The following is a 26,887-nucleotide window of genomic DNA, read 5'->3' on the forward strand; positions in this document are numbered from 1 at the left end:
AGTTACAGGTCTACAATTTAAAAAAAAAATTTCATGAAAAACAGTGGATCACTTTTGGTACAGAAATCTAGACCTCAGTGTAACGCTTAGGTGGTTAATAAAAAATGTGTTTATATACAGTAAATATTACACACACACGCTTATAACTAGCCCACTTACTAACTCATTGAAAGCTACACACTCCATAAGTTGGTGGGTATCTTATCTCAACAGTGAATCTTTACCACAAAGTTATATAAAACAGGTGTTTTGGATAAAGATGATACTTTTTGGGACTTCTTACCTGTAGCTTTCAAGAACTGCTGTTGATCCATAATCAACAAATTCCACAATAAAGGTTACAGGATCATAACTTTTAACAGACACTAACTTTGCTCTATGTAGCATATTGTCATTGTAAACGGCAAGACATGGCAATTCTGTTGGGGAAGGAAAAAATAACTAAATATCACAAAACAGAAAAAAAACAACATTTATATTTTTTTTTTTGCAAAATGTTTTGCCGCTTAAGAGGTGCAGCACTGCATAAATACTGGGACATAAAACAGGGAAGAAAGAACACAATACAGTCTATGTCTTCCCTCCACTATTGATCGTTCAGAAAAGCCCTCTCACCCCGATTCATAATTTGGTGACATTTCTGCCACTTAATAAGATCCTATTTATATTAGTAAACATTTTTGTGCTCTGTTCATGTTGGGCTCTGTAATACCCACTGAAAACTTTATTAACACTGAATTGCTGTAATTGCTGATTTTTTACTATAGGACCAAGGCTCAAAAAGTGGGAGAAATGCCATCATCACGATGGTTAGTTAGTTAGGGGGCAGTCAGAGGTCTTGCTAAGGAATGGATAAAACTTGGCTTCTATTTCTGTAATCTGCTATCTGTTATCAGCTGTTTAAATAATTAATATTTTTTTTTTACATTTCTCACCAGACATGTCTAAGGGTAAGTACACGTCAGATGATTCTCGTTTGATAATCGCCTCAGGGTTTATATAGAATGAGAATCTGTCGTGTTTACAGCGCTCATCGTCCGTAGTTCCAACGACCATCCCAGTGGATCTACGGATGACGAACGATCATAATTAAAGGAGAGTGAAGGGGAGAGAGCGCGCAGCGGGGTGCCGCCCGTCATTCTCCCCTCTCTATAGAGCATGTATGTACAGAGCTCGTTCATGCATCATGCAGTCTTTGTCGTTGGAAAGGATTATGAAAGATCCTTTCCAACGACAATTATTACACGTGTACATGCAGCCTTAAGACTTAGAGAACTCTAAACATTGCAACATTTTTAAAATCCAACAGTACCTGTTCTAAAGTCCGTCAAGAATGGCAATGTATCTGCTTGGTCATTAATGTCCTTCAGTCTGCATGCAACTGGATCACAGTCACTTTCTTGATCACCACTGCTGAGCTCTGGTATCTGTCCTTCATTCTCAATACAAATAAACAGCTGTACAAAACAACCATGAAAGATGTTTTAAAAGCTTGCAAGACATATCTAACATACCTAGTGTAAGTATGACAGTGAGATAAGATAACACCACCAAATTAAACACTCAAAACAAAAAAAAAATATATAAAACCTTAAAATAGAAAAAAGAATATTTTAATACATTGTTAAAGTTCACTGCAGTCATAAAAAACAAATACTTACAGTACATGACCCGTGCATATATATATTATACCTATTTAAAGAGAAGCTAAAATGTTTTATATTAAATGGATTGTAGGGGGATATATTTACTTTGGTGAATACAATTGTTTTCTTTAAAGTGAGCCAGCACAACAGAAACTGCTTGACAGAACAATAATCCTAACATTTCTGTATAGAAAGGTAGGGGGAACTTTGCTGACTGCTGTTACTATGGCTGAAGCAGTGTGAGCAAATCAGGGACTGATCTATAAAAAAAATCTGTTCAGAGCATATCACCCAGAGTTTTTAAAAACCTGAATAAAGCTCAAAATCCTTATACAGGTTGACAATCGAAAATCTGGGGATCGGTAATCTGAATCCTTCAGTTTCCCGGCATGAATTTCGGATCGCATTTACAATACAAGGACTGCAGTACACTGTTTGGCCACTAAAGTTTGGTGCTGTTCTGCAGAAACAGCTGTTATGTCTGCTTGCTACACTAAATACAGGTTGGGGACATGCCAGGTTGCCAGATTTTTGAACGTCAACCCGAAATAGGCTTTTTATTTCCATACACACAAATGCATTGGGAACGCTGCACATTATATTTCAAATCAAAACATGCTCATTTACTGGTGTATTTGGGTTCATTGTCTTGTTGAAACACCGATTTCAAGGGCATTTCCTCTTGGGCATGAGACAACATGACCCAAGTATTCTGATGTATTCAAACTGAGATCCGTGATCCCTGGTATGCGATAAAAAGGCCCAACACCATAGTATGATAAGCTATAGCACTATACCATGATGCTTGCACCATCATGCTTTACTGCCTTCACAGTGTAATGTGACCTTAAATTCAGTATTTAGGGGTCATTTGACAAACTCTCTGCAGCCCATAGACCCAAAAAGGACAATCTTACTTTTATCAGTTGACAAAATGCTGCACCATTTCCCCTTATGCAAGTCAATGTATTCTTTGGCAAACTGTAACCTCAGCAAGGTTCTTTTTTTTTTAACTTCGAGGCTTTGCAAAAGCTTCTTGCCCATAGCTTGGCTTCATATAGCCTATCTTCTAATTGTAAGATTACTCACAGGTAACTTTAGACCTTCTTTTATCTGAAACTGATTATTGGCCGATTCTTTGCCATTTTGGCTATTCTTCGATCCATTGATTGGTAGTTTTCCAGTTTTCTTCCATGTCTTTCAGGTTTTGGTTGCCATTTTAAAATATTTGAGATCATTTTAGTTGACCAGCCTATTACTTTCTGCACTCTTTATATGATTTCCCCTTCCCAATCAACTTTTTAATCAAGGTATGCTGTTCATCTAAACAATGTGTGGAATGTCCGATTTTACTTTACTTTCAGAAAGAAATGTACAATAACCAGCATGTATACCATTTGCTGCCCTCCTTCCCTAAATAAGTCCTGTAATTGACACCTGTTTTTTCACAGAATCAATTTTGAAAGTCCAAATAATGATTCAATTACATGCATGTCATATCAGTTGGGTTTGTTAGTTTTGTTTCTATTACTCTAATACACCTACTAGTAAATTATCTGCCATGTACAAAAAGAAATTCTACCAAAAACAGCGATTTATCATGTTAGAGATGCTACCACTGGTAAAATATAATATAAAATTTGTTGGGTATTAAGTCAACTTACCCGGTTTGGTGTTTCTAAGTGGGTCACTTTAACTTTAAAGACTTCTGTTGTCGAAGGCAAGGATGATTGACAATATTTATGTAGTATAGGGGTATCCCAATCACTATAAAGCAATTCCTAAAAGCAAATGCACAAAGCCATTTAGTACGATACCAGGTTTCTGGAGAAAAAAGCTACACGTCCATCATTATTGCATCTTCTTCCAATTTTTCCAATTTTACAACTTCTGCAAAGAGAAGTAGGACCTGATATCGTATAGACTGGTGGGTGATCACTGTGATAAAAATGCACAAGATGCCATGGAAAGAAGTTATTTTAGGACTAGAGCTCTTTATCAACCCTAAATTTATAGACCATGAATTCCCTGAAACCATCACCAATGGATATACTTTTGGGTACCTTGGTGGAATTTTAAGGCTTGATACTATTTATCTAGTTACTAAATAAACCCTGATATTCAGAAATGAATATATTTTAAGTGGAAATAATAAATAAGATCAGTTTAATTAACATACTCCTTTATGGATGTTAATATTGCTGGGTGATCCAGCAAACCTGGAATGAATATGGTCCAGGATTCAAAACATTTGCTAACAAATAGCAAATAACTTTGAAGAAATACATTTCAGGTTTGCTGGATCACCCAACTCACCCACTTGATGAAAGTGTATCCTCTCCAGCCCTGGAGATCTTTAATAAATCAGGCCCTGTGATTGAGAATGTCTAACTATCAAGACAATTAATAAAAATTCTAACAAATTTGTGTGGACTGATTTTATTTTGAAAGTATTTAGTTTTAACAAATATTTTTCAGATGTAAAAAGTTAAAACAGTTGATGAAACCAAAAAAAAAAAAAACACTAGTTAAAGGAAACTTGTATCAAATATGAAAGCTGCCATAAACCACCCTTAAAAGTAATATTATTAATATTAATAAATTGTCTGCCTGCCATTTAGACCTGAGGCAAGTATCAAACAGAACTTAGTTTTGAGTTCTGACATTCGGATCTGTGGTTTTCACAGGTCACTGATTCAAACTCAAACTAACATTTTCATAAGAAAATCAGCAAAGGCAGTCCCCGTATTTCCTTTAATATTGTTTTCTTGTAGGAAAGAAGAAAATGGCTAAAATACCTCGAAATCAATGCTCCAATTTTTTTCATGGAAAAGAGGGGATACACTCTGTGTTACCTACAAAGAATCATAACAAAAACATGATGTTTAGCAGTAAACTATTAAAGCGAACCCAATCCAATAATCATGGAAAAGAACAAACATAATTAGATGGTAAATTTTAGAGCTGGAAACCTTGAAAAACTTTTAACAGTCGCTACGTTTGTTCATGGCAGCTCCTACTAGCTACTCACGTCATTGGGAAATACCCTATACTCATACAGAGATTTCCACTTTAATATAAACTTCATCCAGTGCTACACCAGTACAGCATAGATGACAGGGAATATATGAATAATGAAGGAGGTGCATATACGTACAATTTTTGATTTTCTCTCACAGTCTTTAGGAATACCATAGGAATACTGCTTCAGGATAGAAGACACTGAAGCATTTCCACAATACAGGTAGATAGAAGCAGTGTCTTCACAAAATGTTGGTGGTTCCTATAGTGTGGGGAAAATACTGTTAAATCACATTTTTTTTTTTACACACATACACAGACACACAACATTATAAATGTTAAAACAAACCACAAGATGTATGGTGACAAGTCTTTCCAAGAGAAGTTCCTTAAGAAACTCTATGGCATCTGCTTGCCAGCGGTCACCTACCTAAAAATTGAGCAAACGTTAGGTTAGTTATGTGAAATATATACAGTGTGAAAAGCATGGTATTTTTTGTTGGACATTTTATTTTGTTCCAATTTACTGCCTTTTTTCAAATGAGTGCCTGATATAAAGCTAAGCCCTCCATGGTCTCCTAGGAGCAGTGCATTGATTTTCAGATTTCATTTGCTTTTTCATAGGCTGATAAAACACTTGAATATTCTCACATCACTAGGTCCCACACAACACAGTGTCCAGGACTAGCCTCTACCAGCTTTGAGCAAGTTTCAGGCTGTTTAGTGAGAAATTTGCTTCAAGGAGAAAAGAAAACTCTGTTCTGAAACCAATTTAAAGCAAAGCTGAAAGAATCTATAGAGGATGTCAAATAGTGTTCATTGAAAAGCTTTTAAAATGCATTTAAAATCATTAGCCTACTAAGCAGCACTGCAACTTGCTGCTGCAGCTAATGAGATAAGATATGTTCATTTATACTGAAACAGTAGTAAGGTCTTTTGCTTAACAAAGAGATAAGTCTCGATATTTTCCAGAATTACTTCAATTCTAATTGAAGATCTAATGAAGCAGCACCAGAGCAGTAATTTACCAACACAAGTTTCTAGAAATGTTAGGGTCCTTAACATAAAACGAGTAGGGGGTGGGTGTTGTGATATACAAATCAGTAGGCAGTTTCAATTTTTTTCTGGTGGGTCAATATGATACAGATAGTGTCAGCTGAAACCAATGGAAATGAATGTCAACACAAAAAAAGATTATTCATTATAGGGCAATGGTAAAACAGATTTACAAAATAGCACTAACATTATATATATATATATATATATATAAAAGGTATAAACGAAAGCTTTTAGTGTTACAACAGGAACCAGATTCTTCCTTTAATTGTGTAAACCTTACAGAAAAATAATTAGATAAAACTAAAAACTACAGGTAAAAAACCTTAAAACAAAAAAAGGCTCCATATCTGTTAAACAACATGCAATATGTAATACTTACAGGAAGTACATCAATCAATTGGCAAGGTATGCAAAAGCGTGGAACTGATGGATTGAACACAGCTGGGTAAAGATGACATTTTGGGATTTTTTCAGTGAACCCAAAATCTTCATATTGAACCTAACAGAACAAAAGCAAAACTATAATCATGTTTAGAGATACAGCAGATGTATCAAACAGATGTAGTACTGAACCCCCTGCTCAGATTACTTTGAACGCTGAATTTGGGTAGCTGTAAAGCTCAACATAAAGCAAAAAACTACAAATGAGTTTAAAAAGCTTGGTTAAGTTTACAACCTGTTACCACACAGTCATCAAACACAGTTGCTAGCCTAATGTTCAAGATTAGGCTGCATTGGACAGATGACACTTTAGGGAAGGAATTCGCAAATGTGATAACTTGCCCCTGATCCAATGTCTGCTTTAAATGCATATCATAGTGACACTTGGTATCTCACTGGAACCACACTAATGTGTTTCTTCACCTTTTGTATCAATGAACCAAGTCTATTTGTAAAAATACATTAAAAATTTTTGGGTGCATGTTATTAATGGTAACAAAAAAACAAAAAAAACCCAAAAACAAACAAAAAACATTTGTTCTGGAAAAAAACAAAACACTAAAATCAGTTTGGATAGACGAGTGAAATACATTTAAATTCAAAAGCAATATCAAGAACTGGTAACCTCTGGGATTTAGCACATTGGTAAATAATTGGTTAAATATTATTAATATTTACATGCAAAAGTCACACTCGGGGTCACTTTTAACTTAAAAAAAAAAAAACCCACTTACCTAGCTCCGTCACTGTCCCCCGGCGTCCTGTTGGTCCCCACAGGTCCTGGGGACATGTCCTGCTCCTCCGATCTCCAGCCGCGAAGTGTAGAGACGAGATTTATGGGGTTTCCCGGTGACATCAGTACATGCGTTGGTGTGGTCTGGAGGAACCGCAGGAAATTTAAATATTTTGTATTGGGTTCAATACAAAATAGCTGTATTGAGTATTTTTAGTAATTTTAATTTTGTTTTGGTATTTAAAGTTTATTATTAAATATATTAGATATCAGCGAGTTATGCCTAAGAATTAACAGCCTACAATGAAAAATACATTTCCATGCAAAAAATTTTACCACTTTTTGCATGTAAATTTGAACGGAATTAGACCGCTAGGGAGGTTATTATTCTTTAAAATGAGTTTAGCAATGGTAGTTTTTATAATCTACTAGCATTAACCCACATTAACCTCCCTGGCGGTAATCTCGAATGTGGCTCGAGTTGAATTTTCCATACCCAAAGCGGTAACCCCGAGCCACACTCGGGGTGGAACTGGCAGGGAGTTTAAAAAACCTACCTGGTTCCCACGTTCCAGCAGCGATGCCCGGCATCTTCTTTCCCTGGCGATGCCAGCCAGGCATCTGTGTAACCTGGCGATCCCCGGTGTGTGAACACTGGGGATGCGAGTCCTGGGGAAGCGCTGGGCTGGAAGGCGGGAAATTTGAAATACTAAGTATTTTTACATTTAAAAATACTTAGTATTCATACTGCCAGGGAGGTTAAGGATGCGATTGTGGTCTGTTAGCATGATAAAATGATACCATGATAAAATGAGTATAAGCAAAGCTGCAGTGAGATTGGAGTTAGGGAATGACAACAAAAAATAATTAAAAAATCTACTAATAATTGGATGGTTCAAAAGTCTAAATCCAAAGCATGCAGATACAAGCAAACATAAGAATTTAGCTTAAATAAAAATAAATAAATATAAAAAAAAAAAAAATACCACATGCACGCCTAAAATAATTTCTATGATAAATTCTATGATCATTTCTATGATAATTTCTATGATAAAAATTATATAAAAGATCACTATGTAGATTTGTTCAGTTCTAGTTTAAATTTAAAAAATTCTAATTTAAACAAAAGTATACATTTTCAGGATTGTTTATCCTGGGCAGCCTAGGTTAAAATAGGTCACAACCAGCAACCCTATGTTTCATAGCAGGAACACTTTCTTGATTTAACTTACAAAAAAATGTACCTTTATCATATCCCCTCCCAAGATTTCTAGAACTTTTCCTCTGTAAGACATGGTGTCTGCTCCTTTAATAATGCAGCCTTCTCCTTTCTTCCAGTTGTAAGGTGCCATTAATCCAAGACATTTAAATGAAGTTTGAATTTCGAGCATAAGGATGCCAAGTTCATTACCTAAAACAAAAATATTTCCATAAACACACAGTACTCTATCCCAAAATAACAAACATTTGGCTCAACAAAATTAAGATGCCAAAAACATGCAGTTAAGTTCTTTGGGTTCCCCCCAAATTGACCTTAGACTGTAATGATGACATGACTATGGTAGGGGCATTAGATTGTGAGCTCCTTCCAGGGACAGCTAGTGACATGACTATGGACTTTGTACAGTGCTGCAAAATATGATGGTGCTATATAAATACTGTATAATAATAATATTATTGAAATCACATCTCTATGACCGTAATACTCTGGTTAAATTTTTTTTTGTGTGCAATTCATCAAAAACAAAATCATGAACCCTCCTGGGGCTGGATTTAAAATCACACAAAAAAATCAAAGCAAAAAACAGAAATCACACAATCACAGACCTGCTGCCCAACTCATGACCATTTGAAACTTGCCAATGCAAGCTCCTGACACCCCACAGACAGAAGTGTTTTTCCCATATTTGGGTGTTTGCGTTTGCCAGTGAAAGAAATGTTAATTGGTTTGGTTTCTTTGACAGCATTCTGTCTTTTCTTTGCTGTTCCTACTTTGCTTATTTTAGGATTTGTTTTTACCTCTGAACTTTTATGGATCTAGGAATGCATAAAAAAAGGCATAACGGGCTGCATGGAACATAAACATCGATTTGCAAGAGTTGTAACAGCAGTGGATTTAGACGCCTTGTGTAATGTGTCTCAAGTTTCCAAAAACTTCTTTAAAATTTTTTCAATCTGACAATCTCTTGCAGGATGCCCATAGTCTCAATCTGACAGTTTTCTATATATTACTCACTGGAAAATATTTGCAGCCATTTGGGGAAGTCAGGGGACACCGCTGAGGGCCCTTAGTTAGTATTTTGGACTGCTAAAATGCAATAACATTGTTGCTCTAGAGTTTAAAATTACATTACTGATTGGTAGCACATTATAAAGATCTCCATACTAAACATGAAATATTACCCAAAGAGTCCTGGATTGCATAAATTGTGCCATCCTCAGCCACATGGCTGATTTTTGCCATAAATGTTGTCTCAGTAGGTATAAGTGGAGGAAGGTAGGGATCCTCAGTATTCAAATCCATTGCAGATTCATCAGAGACTGTAATGTTTTCTTCAGGTGAAACTCTATTTTCTCCATTTGACTTGGCGTTTCTAGGTTCTGTATTGACTCTTTTTTCAAATTCGTGTGCTGTGGTTGATGTGCTTGCAGTGTTATTAACTTTCATTAAGGAATCATGTTTTCTCAACCTATGAAAGAGTGAGGCTCATAAAAAAACTTTTTCATAGCACAATTACTTATTTAAAAATCCAATTTAGTTACATAAAATACTTGAATGTTCAAAAGGTATTTCTACAAAATAACTATTATCTATTAAAATCATGCTCGTGTCAATGGAATTTTAATGTTTTTTCAATATTGATAAGAAAACAACTAAGAACTTAAATATTACACCCACCACAATTTTTCTCTCAGCCAATCATCTAAACATAAAGTAGCTTTTCTATTACCATAAGGAACCATTGATAATATGTCAAAGTCTTTTGATTCCCCTGCTAAAACCAATTATTGGGGCGTCGGAGGGGAAAAAAAAGCCTCCTACATTGGTGGCCAGTGGAAAGAATGGCCCCTTTACAGTTGGGAATAGAATGTCAAATTTACAGACAACCTTAAAATATCAAATACGAGTTCAATCAGAAACAGTTCAAAGAACCCCTAGCAACCTCTGGAGCATCCACAGAACCCTGGCTGAGAACAGCTAACAAAAAGCTCTTCAAGACTGGAGAGGATTGACTATCATGGGTGAACCTGGGCTATCTAGCAATCCTGGAATGGTTTTCTTAAAAATATTTTCCTATAATTTGGACCAAATTTGTTCCAGACCATCATAGGAGAACCTGGGTGGTCTAGAAAACTCGGAACATATCTGGTCTGGACAATTTGCCAGCTAATAGCAAATAATTTTTTAGGAAAATTGATTCTAGGCTTGCTAAATCACCCCACTACCCCCCAAAAAAGAATTCTTTACGTAACTCAATATTTCAGCATGCAAGAGACTATATAGCAAGGCTATTAAAAATGTAAAATTATGGTTTCGGTACATGGGGAAGCAATTTTAAAGCTGAACACAACGCACAACACTGCACTTATTTAAATAAGTTTAACCTCAATGCTCCTTGAAAGCAAGTTCTCAAACATTTAAAGAGTTGTTCTTGGGGAGGTTGGGAGTTAGTGACACTTCCTTCAAATAAGTTTTGTTGTGCCTGGAGTTCAGCTTTACCTGCATAGAATTAAAATTTTTCTTAAACTTTTTTTTGATAAAGCTGCCACATATAATTTGATATGTCTGAAGATTTCCTCACGCCTTTTAAAAATTTGTGTTGTCCGAGCATAATTCTGACCATCCAGAGTCAATGGCTAAGAATGAACATGGTGAAAAGGACTTGGGTTATCTGACCCATAAAGCTGAATGGAAAAGAAAAATAACCTTCCTGTCAAGGGAGAAGAAGGTGTCACACCCAATGGAAATAGTTCCTGCTGTTGTGCCTCAGTGACCTACTCACTAAAGAAGTACTTAGAGACCTGGCAATGTAAAAATTAACTTTAACTGTGCAAATGTAATGGCTAAGGAAACAAAAACATTTGAATATGTACCTTCTTTCTCTTAAGGCCAAGCCTTTATTTACCAAGAAATCAGACACATCAATAAGCTGTCCTGCTTCATTTTTCCGTAACATTCTAACTGGCAAAGGCCACAGTGATGCATTTTCCTACAGAAAAATCAACAATTTACCACATGGAGTTCAGAAGACATGACTATAACCAAAGTAATTTGAAAATTATTTTTATCCACATGATGCTTTGAAAATGCAAACAGATAAAAGTGACATTGCTGTCTGTGACATGCAGCACAAGTAATAGGAACAGAGGGGACCCCGGGGGAGACAGAAACAAAATCTGGATGGAGTTAGAACACACCACAGGAAATATTTAATAAAATATAATTTTAGAATTATATTATTTTATGGTCATTTAACCTCTGAAATTGTTTAAAGAGATAACAAACTATGATACTAACACACATAGCTAGTATCTTGTTGTAAGGAAAATATATTGCAAAATATTTCAGGTCCGCTATCCCCTATCTCAAGTCAAAGCATTAAGAGGGGGAAAAAAAAAACTCTACTTGGCTAGATATCCACTTGGTGAGTGACCATGCAACCTCCAGAAAGATCCAGAAAACTATAATAATCCCATACTAAGGATTTCCAGGATCTCATCAGAAGGACCTCAATGTCAACCTATGCAGTAAGCATGTTGAATGCAAGCTAAGCATAGCCTATAACTTTTGTTTTTGTAAACAGAAAAAGCACAGGGAAATTAGCATATGGATGGACTGAAGTTCAGTTTAGTAACATATTTTTTTTTTTAGTATTTAATAATGCATAAACAAATATGAACAAGAAGCTTTTCTATTACGTACTTCAATTATCATTTTTGCTGTAGCTCCATTAAGATAAAAGGAAATAAAGTCACAAGCAGTTGCTGTCCAGTTTTTACATCCACCAGCTGGCCTACAAAAAAAATTATTATAAAAAACACAAAATTCTACATGGTACTAAAACAATTTCAGGTTTGTAAGTCACTCATACACTATAGTGTATTTTAAGCAAACAATTTTTATTTACTGTGAAAATTAAATATTTGTATCTTTCATGGTTTTGTTTGGTTAGTTGCATAGAGTGCAGTGAAAAGATTTCGAGGGAGAAACTTTAAGATGACTGAAAATACTTGTGAAAGGAGGGCCAAGATTGAGGTAGAAGAGGCAAAAGCTTGAATCTTTAGTTTGAGTGCAGAATCTACCACATCAGTATGAGAGGACATAGGTTCCCTTTGCTTGGGTAGCTGCTGTCTACAATTCCTCTGAAGAAAGATACTTGTCCAGTGACAGCAGAGACTCAGTGTTTGATTTATTAAAGCTCTCCAAGGCTGGAGAGAGTACACTTTCATCAGTGAAGCTGGGTGATCCAGAAAACCTGGAATGGATTTCCATTTCCAAATGAAAGTCATTTCCTTTTGTTAGGAAATGTTTTCAGTCCTGGACCAGATCCATTCCAGGTTTGCTAGATCACCAAGCTCCACTGATGAAAGTGTATCCTCTCCAGCCTTGGAGAACTTTAATAAATCAGGGTATCAGACTCAAGTATGCAAACCAACAAACCGCAGCCAAAGAGGCTGGCCAGTCTGACTCCATAACCATTTGGATCTGGTCAGAAACAACCAGCAGTTGCTGACTGGGGGAAAAAAACACACACATTGAAAAGACTATGAAATAAGCAGTTCTGAAAAAGACATTCATCCCCAAAGATACTAGCAAAACCGAACCCTGCTAAATATGAATGGGGCTATATTAGGTAGGCCTACAGTTTGTCTTCTAGTGTCAATTCTATTCTAGGGGGAAGTATAACCCAGTTGTCTAAATTTTACCCATTTTTTGGACAACTGAGAAAAATAAATGATTTAAAAAGCTAGAAAGGTATGTTCTAAACAAAATCAGCTGGTTTTAACCCAAAACTAAACCTAGAGGATGTGCTAATATGTAGAAGACTGTAGTATGGCATTTAGAGCATGAACTGATCTTAATAATTTATTGTTCTTTGTAAAGTCTTATGGGGAAAAATATGTTCATGAATTGTACACTACATTATAAAAAACACAAAGTACATTTTTGAAACATACTGTATATCCATCAAGGTGCACTCCAGGCACATAGTACCATAAATCTTCAGGTTATCATCCAATGTTCTCAAATTGATCACATTAGTCATCTCCTCCATTCCAAAATCATAGCAAAACACCTAAGGAGAAGAACATTATTACATATATCATATTACAAAATGTTGCTAATAAACATTTACTAGTATTTCCGATTTCTCCTCCTCAGCCACCTCCAACCCCAGGTATTTTATTCTGCCTATGTAGAGGAGTGGTCCTCAACCTTTTGGAGCTCGCCATGCGTGGGGAGCAGTGTGTCACTCAAAAGGGGAAGAAACTTCCCCCAAAGTGACGTCATGATGCCACATTTTATCTTTTACTATGATAAATAGTACATTACTATTAAATTTGGGATGTTAAATATAGATATCATCAATATCCAATTAATGTGAATAATATATATCTGTTTAAAACCATGTGATTTACTTTTTCTGCCTTACGTATATATACCTAAGCCATCATAATGTCATATATCTTAAATATTACCTGACGAGAAATTTTGAAAAAAATGTTTATGTTATAATTGAAACACTCCTTGTACATCATGTATTTATCGACATAATATGTTTATATGCAGCCTGCAGTTCAACATCATGCTAAAGAGTCCCCTGAAGAAGCCTTAAAGACGAAACGCATCGAAACACAATTTGAATCCCCATTTTCTTACATTGCCAGTGATAATGTTTAGTCAGATGTATGTGTGTAGTCAGATAATGTGTGTTTGAAAAATACTTGCAGTGATAATGTTTAGTCAGATGTATGTGTGTAGTCAGATAATGTGTGTTTGAAAAATACTTGCACCTTCTTGTTATTTCCATTCCTTAAATCAAGGAATAATATTGTATATTATAATTAATACACTGCCACAACAAACAAATACCCTGGCTTTCATATCGAATTATCAGGGTATGTGTCTTTTTCTCACTAGAAGGAATTGATTAGCATCCTCTCCTACTATTCATTCATGATGCCACAACCCACCCACTCTCCCATCGCAGGTCTGAACCTGTGATGGGAGATTGGGCGAGTTGTGTCCACAGACATAGTCTGCAGGTCTAGCCGGTGGGACCCCACAGGTGGAATCCTTCTCGCTTGGGGCACTGGCTGGTGGGTAGGGGACCCCTGATGTAGAGAAAAACAAGTATTAAAAGCAGGCTTTAAAAAAACATGCCTTGGCACACACAGGTATGCTAACTATAAAATGTAGCATTTTTGAGATGCTACACTGAGCTGCAAAGCATTATTGAGACAATTTAGACCAAACCAAAAACCCATCCCTGACATATTTACTGTTATGGCACTAATGCTCCTTTAGCTGTCACTCCCAAATACATAGAACCTTTAAACACAAAATCAAATACAACCAAATGTAAAATGGACAGAAAAAACTGAAAATATTTTTCAAATGAATGAATAAAAATGTTTACGATTAAAAAAATCAAAAAGTTCACTTTTAAATAGCAAAGCTAAAAGGGAAAAAAAATCCATGCCTATCATGAATTCCATGTTTCCCTGTATAACTGTTTCAGGTCAATCAATTATGCATTCTAATCAGAGTTAAAAAAAAATTGGCCAAGTAACTATTTTCAGGAGTTTCATGGATGGTTACAGCCTTAGAACCCTTATTGCAGTTGTGCTTTAAAGCAGTAGTCGCCTGGCAAGTGCGCCCCCCAAGCGGGGTCAGCAGAAGGACCCTGCTGGGACGGCACACCCTGCAGAGCCGCAGACCATGTCCCCTGTACGGATCGCAGGCTCAGGGAAGTGGGCAGGTTGTGTCTCTGGAGTGGGTGGGTTCTGGAATCATTACATCACTATGTCCTATGTTCTTTATATTGTCATGCCATCGGGGCCTTCCAAACAAATGACCTGGCATCAGATTTGGCTCTGTGCATAAACTGAGTCATTTGATTGTATCATGCAAGGCACAATCTTTTGCATGCACACTACTAGATCAGATGCAAGATGGCATGCACTTTTCTGGTGTGTATAACATATTTATCTCCTAGGTGCCTGTATTAACCCATGAATTATCTTTGCTATGGTGAAAAAATGGAAGTGGTACACCAAAGATGATCAGAATATTTTAAAAGTTAAAGAAAAAATGAACAAAAAAAAAACAGGTTTTATTCACAGATATATCATAATACAGGGAAATTTATATTTGAAAGCATAGGCTAATTCTATATGGTTGCACAAGTTGAATTTAATTCTGATCCATTAGAAATAAAATAAACAAAACCCACCACCACATGTTGTTCAGGTAACATGCTTTTAATCTTTCCACGTCTCCAAATATTATTATCGGACAGCCGTACAGCAACATACATATCCTCCTGCCATTCGGTGCTTTCTGGTTTCGAGTTTTCATACTTCTCAAACATAGATGCTTCCATGCTACAACCAAATTGTTTTACAACATTAGAACTAACCTTGCAGGAGGTTCTATAGGGTAACCAGCACTTACTAAAATTATGTAATGTGATCGCTTACCTATACAACTTGCATCCACGTATGCAGGCCCATACATAGATTAACCAGATCAGACCACGACATTTATGGTCATGCTAAAAATATCACTGCTACAATGATTTTTATTAAAAGGCATATTGCTCCACCTATTTAGACCTCATTACTCATGTGACCGAATCTGAAATGGTGCAGTGACTTATTACAAAAACACGTACATAATCAAGGCTGGCTAAACCTTGATTGCCATCGTGATTGGAAAAATGTCTTCTGATAAAGGATATTTGTATAAAAATCTCCCCAGCTCATACCCTCAATCTGTACAACACTGCGCAGGTAACAGGAGCCAAATCCTGACAGTGCACATCATTTGGCAGGTCATCCTTCTCCCAATTAAGTCTGAGTTACCCCACTTAGTTTAGTTTACAACTAAATCCAGCCTGTGCAATGAATAGCTGGTTCCAATTATGCATTATATGATTTTACCCCTGTACAGGTAGTCCTCGGGTTACATACGAGATAGGGACTATAGGTTTGTTCTTAAGTTGCCTGTATGCAAGTCAGAAGAGGTACATTATTTTACTAAATGCTATTGGAACAGATGTTTGTCTCAACATATTATTAGGCAGCATGGTGTCAGTTAGATTGAAAAATCCTCACTGTAAGTTAATCACAAAGCAAAAGCAAAGCAAAGTCTTGGTCATTAAAGAGTTACAAGAGGCTGCAGAAAGAGCTCAGCTCTTGAACATCGCCCACAACCTCAGCTGTGTTAAGCAAAAAATTTCTTCTGCAAGGCATGCAAACTGCCCCCTCCCCTGTTCAAGCCTCCGTTCTGCACATGGGCGAGCAGGGAAGCCCCTGTTTGTATCTAGAAGGCGTCTGTCCTTCACCCGGGGACTTCCAGTATATGGTTATTATAAGGAGGGGGTTTTAAGTCATGTGAAAAAGTTTAGTACTCCCACAATTACACTGACCAGTGCGTCAAATAAATAAATCAAAGTGCCAAAAATCTGAACCCATGCAGGTGGTACTGGTTATTCACGGGGTCATTAACCTCCTAAGCGGTAGTGTCACTTGGGGTGGATTTTGTTTGCAAAAAGCTGTAATGCTGAGTCCCACTCGGGGTTACTTTAACCTAAGATATAAAAAAACCAAAACAAAAAAAAAACAAAAAAACACACACTTACCTTTTTCTCCGTCGCTGTCTCCCAGCATCCTGCAGGTCCCCGCAGGTCAACTTAGTGGCAGGAAATTCAAAATCATTTTAATAAATTTATTAACTATTGAACTTATTTTGGAGAGTTTTGCTTAATTATATATAGCCTACAATGCAAAAAAAAAATTGTAACACTTTTTGCACGAAAATTTAAAGACTGTAAGTAAATTCCTAATAAAGATACGGCCAAGGGTAAGGTAAGGGTACAAGGCAAGGTACTCCGAGTGTGGCTGGCCATTATCGCTATCAGCTGTTATTTTTTTTACCCTGAGCCACACTCGGGGTTACCATTCAGGAGGTTAATGAAGAAACACTTACTAACACCCTCTGTTTAGATGCTCCACTTAGAATGTATGCTTGCATGTATTTTTTACTAAGCTATGAATTGTAAATGTGTAAACATACCAGAATACATGAAGTTATTAACTGGTATTTAATGCTTTTTTATCTGATGCGCAGTAAGCAACTTACCAATAATCTATTTACCTATGTATAGTGTGCATGCATTTACCTCTTAAGAATGTTTTCTGTGGACAGCCACTGTACAAATATCTTGCCAGGAGACACCACATGACTGATATAGACATCAAGCTCCTTACGCTCAGATAGAGAGATCGTGCTTATGCACTTTTCCACCGAGTCATGTGGAAGGTCCAAAACTGTATCCCACACTTCCTTCAGAGGCAGATGTGGATCACCAGATCCGGGGACACTAAATTAAAATATTACATGTATAGAATAGAATATAATTCTATATAATAGGATAAGAGTACTCAATACACTGAAGTATAACCTGCAAAGGATGATAAGGAAGCCTGAAACATCACATCCACATCTGAAACATCCATATATATATATATATATATATATATATATATATATATATATATTGATGGCTACCTCTGTTTAAATTGGACAAGTATTATCAGTGTTGCACTTCGAAAACTCTTTAAATATTATGCTACAAATATTTATGCATCATCATATGTTCTTGATGTACAGATTTTTTAGGGCAACCCCAACTTTTTGGAGCTCATGGACCACTAAATGCACAGACCCGGGACTGCCCATGCGCAGGAAGCCATGTGTCACTCAACGGGAAGATACCCCCAGAGTGATGTCATGATCCCAGAACCCACCCACTGTCCCATCGCATGTCTAAACCAGAGACACAACCGCCCACTGCCCCGAACCTGCGATACATACAGGGGACCTGACCCCACTAGGGGTTGCACCCCCCAGAGCCGCGGCCCACCTGTCAGATGGCTTTATTTTAAGATGCTACCTTTTCACAGATCCTTTCTGCAGTCCATAAGGAAATGTTCATCTGCTACATAACTTCCCAGCAAGTCAGTCACTGATTATGGATTGTGAAAAAATAGAAAATATATAATTTATTTCTGTGAAGAATTATACACAGACTGAATAAGTGGGACCAACTGGGAGGTAGTGGCTGTTTGACTAGCTGTGGATCTAGAACAAGCATAAAGGGGTAAGTATAAGACTTGGGGGTGGGGTAGTTTGTTTATTATGTACTCAAAACAGTGAAGATTCACGTACAGTAAAGGCAGAAACAGAAACTTACCGAGGTATAAAAGAAGCAACATTATTCTTAACAAGAATGGTGTTAATGCTCATCACACTTCTTGGATCGACATCAAAAAGCTCAACTGACAGCTTATCGTTTAAAAACATACCTAACAAATTCACAAAAAAACAGTTGTCAGGTAATATTAAAAAAAAAAGGAAAAATGCAAAATCATTTTCCTAAATTTCACTAAAGATACAGTGTCTCTAGTTTATACTACCACCTTAAAGAGCATTGGACACTGGCAAACAAAAAGTCAAAACGTAGGCCAGGTATAGTGTCTCCTACTACAAACATGCCAGTTAGGTGGCAACAACATCTACAGATACAGATACCATGACCTGGGCCTAACCCTGCTTTTTGGCCCCATAGTTGTATGTTGGGAAAGCAGCAAAAGTTTCTTGAGCAGAGCTTCTAGTCAGGTAGATAGCAGTCTCCAGAAGCTTACAAAAGGATGGGGGGGGAATAGATGTGGGTAGTTCAGTCATAGGTGTGCAGCTGACAAAATTAACTCTTCTAGTGACTATCCAAATTTAGATGGCAGATAGGACATTAGGAAACTGAGAACTGAACAGGGAGTCTGCTTGGTGACCTGTCCTCTTTCTTGTATTAGACACACTTTAAACTAAAAATACAGAAATACAAAGACAAAAACTATGACACTTCTGTACACCTTAGATGCAAACCCAATTTTTCTACAGTACAGTCTTGAAAAAGGTTAACTCTAGTAAAGAACAAAAGCCTAAACCATATAAAATGGTAGGGGTTTTAAATAATTGTCCCTGCAGACTTTTGTAGTTACTCATAAAATATTTATTTTAAAAGTAAAAAGGTCTTGGGGTATACGGTCATGTACACATGTACAGAAGGACTGGAGACTGGCATTTAGAAATAAAAGCTAATGTAGACACGCCACAAGTATTATATATAATCCTTAAACAGGAGCAGATCCAGCCTACTCACAATCTTTAGAGATAGATATGTGCAAAAGCAATGTCAACAGTTGTGAAGCTCCAAAGAGGACCAAAGAAAACTGAAAATGAGTGCAGTGGGGGAGTTAATAGGAGCTGGCATACATTTTTTTTTTGAACAGTATCCAATCCTTCTGAATTTGACAGCATAACTGGAAGGTATTAAACTTTTTGTGTCCCTCAGTAGATAAAAAGCTGTAGTTTCTAAAACATTGAGAAAAGCCAGTAAGTTTCATAAACAAACTTTATTAACCAAAATATATATTGCATTGTATGATCTTTAACTATGTTTTGACATGAGATGTTATCCAAAACTGAGGGTCACCTATTTAGAAGGTGGTGCTAATAATTAGAACATACCTATGGAATTACATTTCAGTTGTTTATAAGAAGTAAGTTCATCAAATAATTGACATGCCTCTGAACTCCACTGAGTAGCCTCATGTAAAGGTTGAACATATGCCAGCCTGCAGCTAATTGCCTATAAAGAAGAAGACATAACAAGTTAATCATGTTATACATGGCCACAAAACTTTTAATTTTCTAAATAAATAAAAAAAAACCCTGTGCCAGCTATATGACAGGACTGGTAAAAGAATTTGTGAATAAAAGGAGGTAAATTATTTACACCTTGACTAAACAGACCTTAAAACCTTGCTTATTTATTCTACAAGACATTTACAAGAGGAGGCACAAAACAAAAAAAAAAAAACAACAACAGAAAAAACAAAAACAGAAGACGACAGGCTGTGTTTAACACCCTTTTTAACATTGGAGTATCATTGAAATAACCTTAAGGTCTTTGTGGAAACATTCAATAATTACTGTAGCCAAAGTTCTGGAATATGAGCAACGTGGTTATTAGGAAGAATGCTTCTTACATTGCTGGCCAGTGGGAAGAATGTAACCCTTACAAAATAGCCCAAAACAGTATTAGTGTCAGGTAAACTGACCTGAGAGGCATTGCTTAGGAAACCCCTAGGAACCTCTGGGATTCCTTGGAATCCTGGTCGAGAAACAATTTTGACCAAAGGTTTTGCCCTTGTGGCTTTCCTTCCTGCGTGTGTCTACTTTGGAAAAGAAGGCATCCATTGACACAAGATAGAAGATCACTAACCCTGGAAATCTTGTTATGCACGTGCACTGATCAAACAAAATACTAACAGCAACTACTTAATATTGCGGAGGTTCCCTATGTGCCATCCAAACAGTCCTAACTGGTCAAGGTGTTGAATTCACACGTTATGGAATATGAAGGTGTACTGTGGTATCTGGTTAGCAGCAGGTTACACTGCATACTGTATGCCTTTTCACCATTGTAATTTCAAAGTCCAGAAAAGCACTCACAGACCTACTAGAGTGCACATTGACAGGAAGGATCCTGATCATTAAGATGCTGAGCTTGCACTGTGGTCTGTCTGAGCCACATAAAGTAGGCAGAATGAGAAGCCAGAGTAAGGCCCAATCTTTCACACTTTTCAGTTTCAAGAGTGCTACAATGCACAGCACACTAAACACAAGAAGCACCCAGTGCTTCTAACACGATAAAAAATAGTTACATTTGTAATATGTGAAGTGCTTTGCATTGCCTGTTTGTATACTGGGATACTTTATTACCTCAACCCTAAACCAACGTCTTATCAGCAGGACACATTTTAATATTCAAAACCTGATTGATAACCCCACAACTTGAAAAATTACTTTTGGAAATGCACTTTGTAGTAGAGTATGAAATACTCACATACAAAAGAATGACCTTTTGATCTAGTTATATATTGGGAGGGGGAAAAAAAAAAAAAAGGCAGCTCTTCGGGTATTGCTTCACTTTTCTTTCTCATAACAATCCTGGCTTCCCCACGATACTCTATGTAAATTCGTGCAGCACGGTGGCTAAGTGGTTAGAACTCTGGACTTTGCAGCGCTAGCTAGGTCCCAGGTTCAAATCTTGGCCAGGACACTATCTGCATGGAGTTTGCAGGTTCTCCGTGTGCTTGCGTGGGTTTCCTCCGGGTACTTCGGTTTCTTCCCACATTCCAAAAACATGCAGTTAGGTAAATTGGCTACCCCCAAATTTTACCTTAGACTGTATTAAAAAGATTAACATACGTAAACATTAACATCAAGACATTAACATATGACTATGGTAGGGACATTAGATTGTGAGCCCCTTTGAGGAAGAGCTAGTGACATGACTATGGACTTTGTAAAGCGCTGCGTAATACGTCGGCAATATAAATATTGTATTATAATAACTTCAACTGCACAGCCAAGTATGACAAGTATCGACTAAAAAATAGACAGTTTCTCCTGCAGATGGTGAAGTCTGACAGCTGACATGAAACATGGACAGCTGAGAGCAGGTGAGGGTCAACTTGCTGAGGCCAACCAAAGTCAATAAGGGTAGACCTAGTCAGACCAAAGCTGCATGTGGCTCAACAGTGGGGAGATGCATTCTTAAAGACGCAGGGTGTCAAATATTACATATGACATTCTACCAAGACTATGACACAAGAACTTCCCATACTTTACTAAAAACCTATTTTTATTTTTGTATCTGCTTTCATTGTAGATTTACATTCACTTCCTGCCAGGTGACAAAGTTGCAAAGCAGAAGAAAACGTGAAGTGGAAATCTCATTAAAATCACAGATAACAATAAAAAGGAGTTTGGCGCTTCCTCACTCTTTACAAACATAAAATAATATATTTACTGGGGTATATACTTCAAATACTCAAACATAAAGAATTCAAGGCCATCAATACTATTCAAATCACAGAAAAACAAACTTACCTTACGTGGTAACGACATGAATTCCTCTTTCAAAATTCTTAATTTTGACACACTGACTCTGGAAACATTTCCAAAGTCTACATAACTAATGTCAACTTCTTGAGAACTGGGTAATCCTAAAATTGGGAAAAGGAGATTATACCTCTATTTATAATAAAGAGTAACATTAAAAAGTAAAAAAACAATTATCTAATTTGTGTTAATAGAGCATAACTAATATGTAACAACTACTTAACCTTGGATACACATTACCAATCTGATTGAGCAATCTGTTAGATTTAATAATAAATTAGTAGAGTAAGGGTTACCTTAATGGCTAGGGATAGAATAGAATGTATTTGCTTTAAGAAACCCTGGTAGAAGATCAGTATTATTAAACACTATACAGAATTTTTACAAATTTTACAACATTAACATTAGTAAAGTGCTTTTCTTCCATAAAACTAAAATGTGCAGCACCAGATTATTAGTTCAATGGATAGATGGGATTTACAAAGAATAAAAGGAGGGCGTTCACTAAGCAGGTTTATTTATAGTCAGGAAAATTCTAATATACAAAAGATCCTGCATGAATCCCTGCACCTTACCAATGATTTCAGCTCTGTACCACTGGTCATCCTCATACTTTGCAACACACGATTGACCAATTATTGGAAAAGCAATCTTCCAGTCATCGGTTTCCTCACTGTTGTATACATCTTGGATCCTATTTACTACCCTAATGTATTCTGATTCACCAATCTGAAGTAAAACAAAGAATCTTTAGTTTTGCAGCTGTGTGCAAACACTTTTTTCGGATATGTGCTTTGCATTCACATCCTTTATTTGTTTAATTGAATAAACAATGAAAATATATGTTAAGTCAGTCTTTTGCTATCACCATCTTAATGTTTACATGAATAGATACAGCAAATAAAATATCCATGCATATTTTTAAAGTTCCAAAAACATAACAGTGCTATTAAAAGGCATTTGCATGCAAGTTTGCCCTTCAACACACCTGTAAAGAGTCTGATTTACATAAAACAATAAAGCACAGTTATGGTATTTTCAGCAACCAGATCAATCAAATTATACATTTTATCTTTCATATAGATTTAAAGGGATATTAGATCAATGTGTAACACTGCACTGTGCTTTTTATAAAAACAAAAAATGTACCACATTAATGTAGAAATCAGATGGATCATTCATATGGCAGACAATAACAACAACTTCAGTCATGTTACTTGGTAACTCTTGATCTTTATATTGAGCAACAGGTGAATTTTCATATGTACTTGGAACTTGAGAGGGAAATCTAAAAAAAATAAGTAAAATATCTTAACCAAATTAACCAGTTAACCAAGATTTTTTAATTTTTATGCACCAGAAAAAAAAAGAAAAAACAGTCACTGCAATTGCTGGCTGGAAAGGAAACAACAAACTAGGTAAACATAACATTTAAAAATTGACTTTACTATACACTGAACTGGCCAGACATCAAAACCATTTGCATATTATTGTGTAGGTCCCCCTTGTGCCTGTAGTATCTGGCACTAAACAGTGGATACAGACAGTCACTCTGCATCCACTGGCCCACATTCTTCTAACAGCGTATAATGCTGCTATCTCCATCTCAGGTTTAAATAATAAAAAAAAAAAAACAAAAACAAAAACAAAAAAAAAAAAACAAACAAACAAACAAACAAAAAAACTACTAGTCATCCTCATGATCTAAATGGAAAATCAGTTCATCAGACCATGTTACATTTGACAGTTTACAGAGAGCATCTTAAAATGGGACTAAACCATGAATACTAACTACTTATATGTCCCAGTTCCATCACAGGCACCATCTTCAGCTATACTGACTGGCTAGGTGCCAGATCTACTGGCATGTAAATTGCAAACAAGGCTGGGGCAAATAATGAAGCTCGAGTCTGTCTGGGACTCTCTTTTGAACAGAGATTGCAAGACCTTTAGACTGGAAAGTGGTGGCACACCTTTATGCTGAAAAAAAATCTTATTAGTGGATTTGGCAGCTTTGGAATATAAAATTAGGGGAGCTGGACAGGAACCCAGCATTGCAAAGAATAGGAATAGATGAACATGTGTTAGCAGTCTTCTTTATAAGCATTTTTGCGTGAAAAATGCTTTTTTTCCCCCAGTAGCATCCCAACATAACAAAGCTAATGACCCACACAGACATTTGTTTTATGTAGCGATTGAAGGGTCAATGGAAGTAGTCATTAGAACACTTATAAATTACAAAGTGTGGCAAAGTATAAACTAATAAAAACTGTTTTTCTGCACAAGTGGGTGCAGAAATAGCAAATACATCATGGATTTCTGTAGTATTTCCAACTTTTATACTAAAAAAAAACAAACCAAAAAAAAACAAAAAAAAGATTCAAGGGAAAGGTCTTGGCGATCTAAGCAGCCTAACATGACCCTAGGAAAGCACAAGTACCGTAAAATATCAAACAAGAAGCCATAGTTACGCAGTTCCTGTTCTCCTCTCTGTTTTTGCAAATTAAACACACTTTCAGCTATCTACACAGGCTTAAAACTATGGAGCTACCTCTTTGCAGCTATCGAAGTGAAAATTTAGAAAGCACCACAACAGAGCCCAATACAAGATGTCACCTCCAGGCTCAGCCCGCAATGTAGCACAAAACCCAAACTAAAGATGGCCATACTGGATAGCTGCATTTCATTAGGTAAAACATCTTACTTAAATGTCTAGGTTGAAGCAGCCTAACATTTTTTTTTCAAAAACAACAGAAGCTTCAAAAAAACAAAAACAAAGACTATTTTCCTAGGGCATTAACCACCTGAGCGTTACACTGATTTCTAGATTTCTGTTCCAAAAGCGTCACAGGTTTTCATGAAATTTTTTTTTTTTTAAATTGTAGACCTGTAACTTACAGAAATATGTCCGAATAGGGTTCTAGTAGATATCATGAATATAAAAAATGTTTGAAACACACAATCATGTAAAAAAAAAAAAAACTTTTAATAAAATTAAAGGAAAAACACAAAAATCAGCTTAAACAAGAACACATAAATAAATGGAAAATGCGATAATTCGGTATAATGTATAGTAATATATTTTTCTAAAACACCTCCCTAGTGTCCGTCACATACCTATAGACAAAACCACATAAATATATTTTCTATTATTTTGTATTGGATTGGATACAGGACTCTGTATTAAATCCAATACAAAAAATTTGAATTTTCCGCTACGACCCTCATCGACGGGCGCACGCACGCGCATCACCAGGAATCGCCGAGGGACGCGTACGCAAATGCAGGGTATTCTAATTCTTTCCAAACTTCCATGCAAAAAGTGTTACATTTTTTGCATGGAAATTTATTTTGGATTGTAGGCTCTAATTCACCGAATTACCGCATAACTCACCAAAATATGTCCAAAATTTTATAAATTTAATAATTAAATTTTTTTTTTATAAAACATAAAAAAAAAAAAAATCTTTAAAAAAAACTAAAAAAAGTTAAAAAAAAAAAAAAGTGTAAAATGTAATGTACAGTAGCTTATATAATATATATATATATTATATAAGGATTTCTTTGTATTGAACTCAATACAGCTTTTTTGTATTGAGTTCAATACAAAGGAACTCAATGCAAAATTTTGAATTTGCCGCCCCGCCTCCCTCCCGCGCCGACGCACGCAGCGACGTCACCGGGAAACCCCGGTGATCGTCTCTGCACTCGCCGGCTGGACACCGAAGAGGACAGACGTGTCCGGAGGAGCGGAGGGAGAAGGTGAGTATTTTTTTTTTGTCCAGCGATCGACGCTGGACAGTGAGAGGCACAGGGATAGGGACAGGGACAGGGAGAGGAGGGAGAGGAAGCCGGCTGGCTTAGAAAAGAAAGCCAGCTGGCTTTCTCCTCTAAGCCGGCCGGCTTTTTCTTTTAAGGAGAGGGACACCCGACGCTGGAGGACGACGCTGGAACACGGAACCGAGGCTGGATTAGCACAGCGGGACCAGGTAAGTGGGGATTTTAGTGTAGGCGAAAAAATACGGGGTTATCCAAAAGAGCAAAAATATTTAGTGCGAGAAATTACGGGCTTAGCGGTTAGGGGGTTAACAAATAACTGGAGGATGGGGAAAAAATACAGTTCTAAGCTGTTCTGGTGTAAAGTGTTATTTGAAAGCACTTTTTACTTCTTTATCCATACAGGTCCCTCAATGGGCAAGAAATAAAGGATTTCTACAATATCACTTTACATTTTTTCCATAATGTTAGACAGTCAGCCACTTACCTTGCCATTTCCAAGAAGACTAGAGACTCTCGAAGGGAGACTGGCATATCACTGTTTATTTTACTTGTGGGGGGTTTCTTCAAGTCAACAATTAGAATCTTGTTCTCTTCTCTGAGAACTTTCATTTGTACACATTTGTTATTTATCATCCTGAGAATCTGATTTCTAATTTCCCTGGTCCATGCTCCATCCTAGGGAAAAATACAATGTGAAGCATATACTTAATGATGCAAAGTCTAACTAAATATACTTAGCTATATACATTTTTGTTAATTCTGTACCTCAGCAACTACTGTTAGTGTCTCAGAGAAGCTGTGAACATGCCTGGCACTGCTGCTTGTAATCTTTACTGAATAAAAGTGTGACAAGAACAAATCAGGAGAACAATTGGGAGACACAGAGTAGTTATCCTATAACAGCAGAACCTGAACGGAACATCTGCGGTGACATCAATTAGGGTAATT

At 36.5% G+C, this 26,887-nt stretch overlaps 1 protein-coding gene across 1 annotated transcript in view; it reads right to left on the reverse strand.

The window, feature by feature from the left end:
- The window catches only part of RNF17 (ring finger protein 17), a 56,770-nt gene that overhangs the window by 3,816 nt on the left and 26,067 nt on the right, over positions 1-26,887 (reverse strand). The window contains exons 9-28 of the mRNA XM_072405367.1: positions 26,424-26,614; positions 23,309-23,447; positions 22,735-22,888; positions 22,148-22,263; positions 19,718-19,838; positions 18,384-18,495; positions 17,310-17,510; positions 15,360-15,510; positions 13,081-13,199; positions 11,825-11,915; positions 10,996-11,111; positions 9,304-9,590; positions 8,145-8,311; positions 6,106-6,225; positions 5,017-5,097; positions 4,804-4,929; positions 4,445-4,501; positions 3,311-3,427; positions 1,313-1,457; positions 284-419 (exon numbers count right to left, since the gene is read on the reverse strand). Coding sequence (XP_072261468.1) covers positions 284-419; positions 1,313-1,457; positions 3,311-3,427; positions 4,445-4,501; positions 4,804-4,929; positions 5,017-5,097; positions 6,106-6,225; positions 8,145-8,311; positions 9,304-9,590; positions 10,996-11,111; positions 11,825-11,915; positions 13,081-13,199; positions 15,360-15,510; positions 17,310-17,510; positions 18,384-18,495; positions 19,718-19,838; positions 22,148-22,263; positions 22,735-22,888; positions 23,309-23,447; positions 26,424-26,614 — 2,747 coding nt within the window. The remainder of the gene's footprint in view (positions 1-283; positions 420-1,312; positions 1,458-3,310; positions 3,428-4,444; positions 4,502-4,803; positions 4,930-5,016; positions 5,098-6,105; positions 6,226-8,144; positions 8,312-9,303; positions 9,591-10,995; positions 11,112-11,824; positions 11,916-13,080; positions 13,200-15,359; positions 15,511-17,309; positions 17,511-18,383; positions 18,496-19,717; positions 19,839-22,147; positions 22,264-22,734; positions 22,889-23,308; positions 23,448-26,423; positions 26,615-26,887) is intronic.

This window comes from Pyxicephalus adspersus, chromosome 1 (assembly GCF_032062135.1).
Source record: "Pyxicephalus adspersus chromosome 1, UCB_Pads_2.0, whole genome shotgun sequence".
NCBI lineage: Eukaryota > Metazoa > Chordata > Amphibia > Anura > Pyxicephalidae > Pyxicephalus > Pyxicephalus adspersus.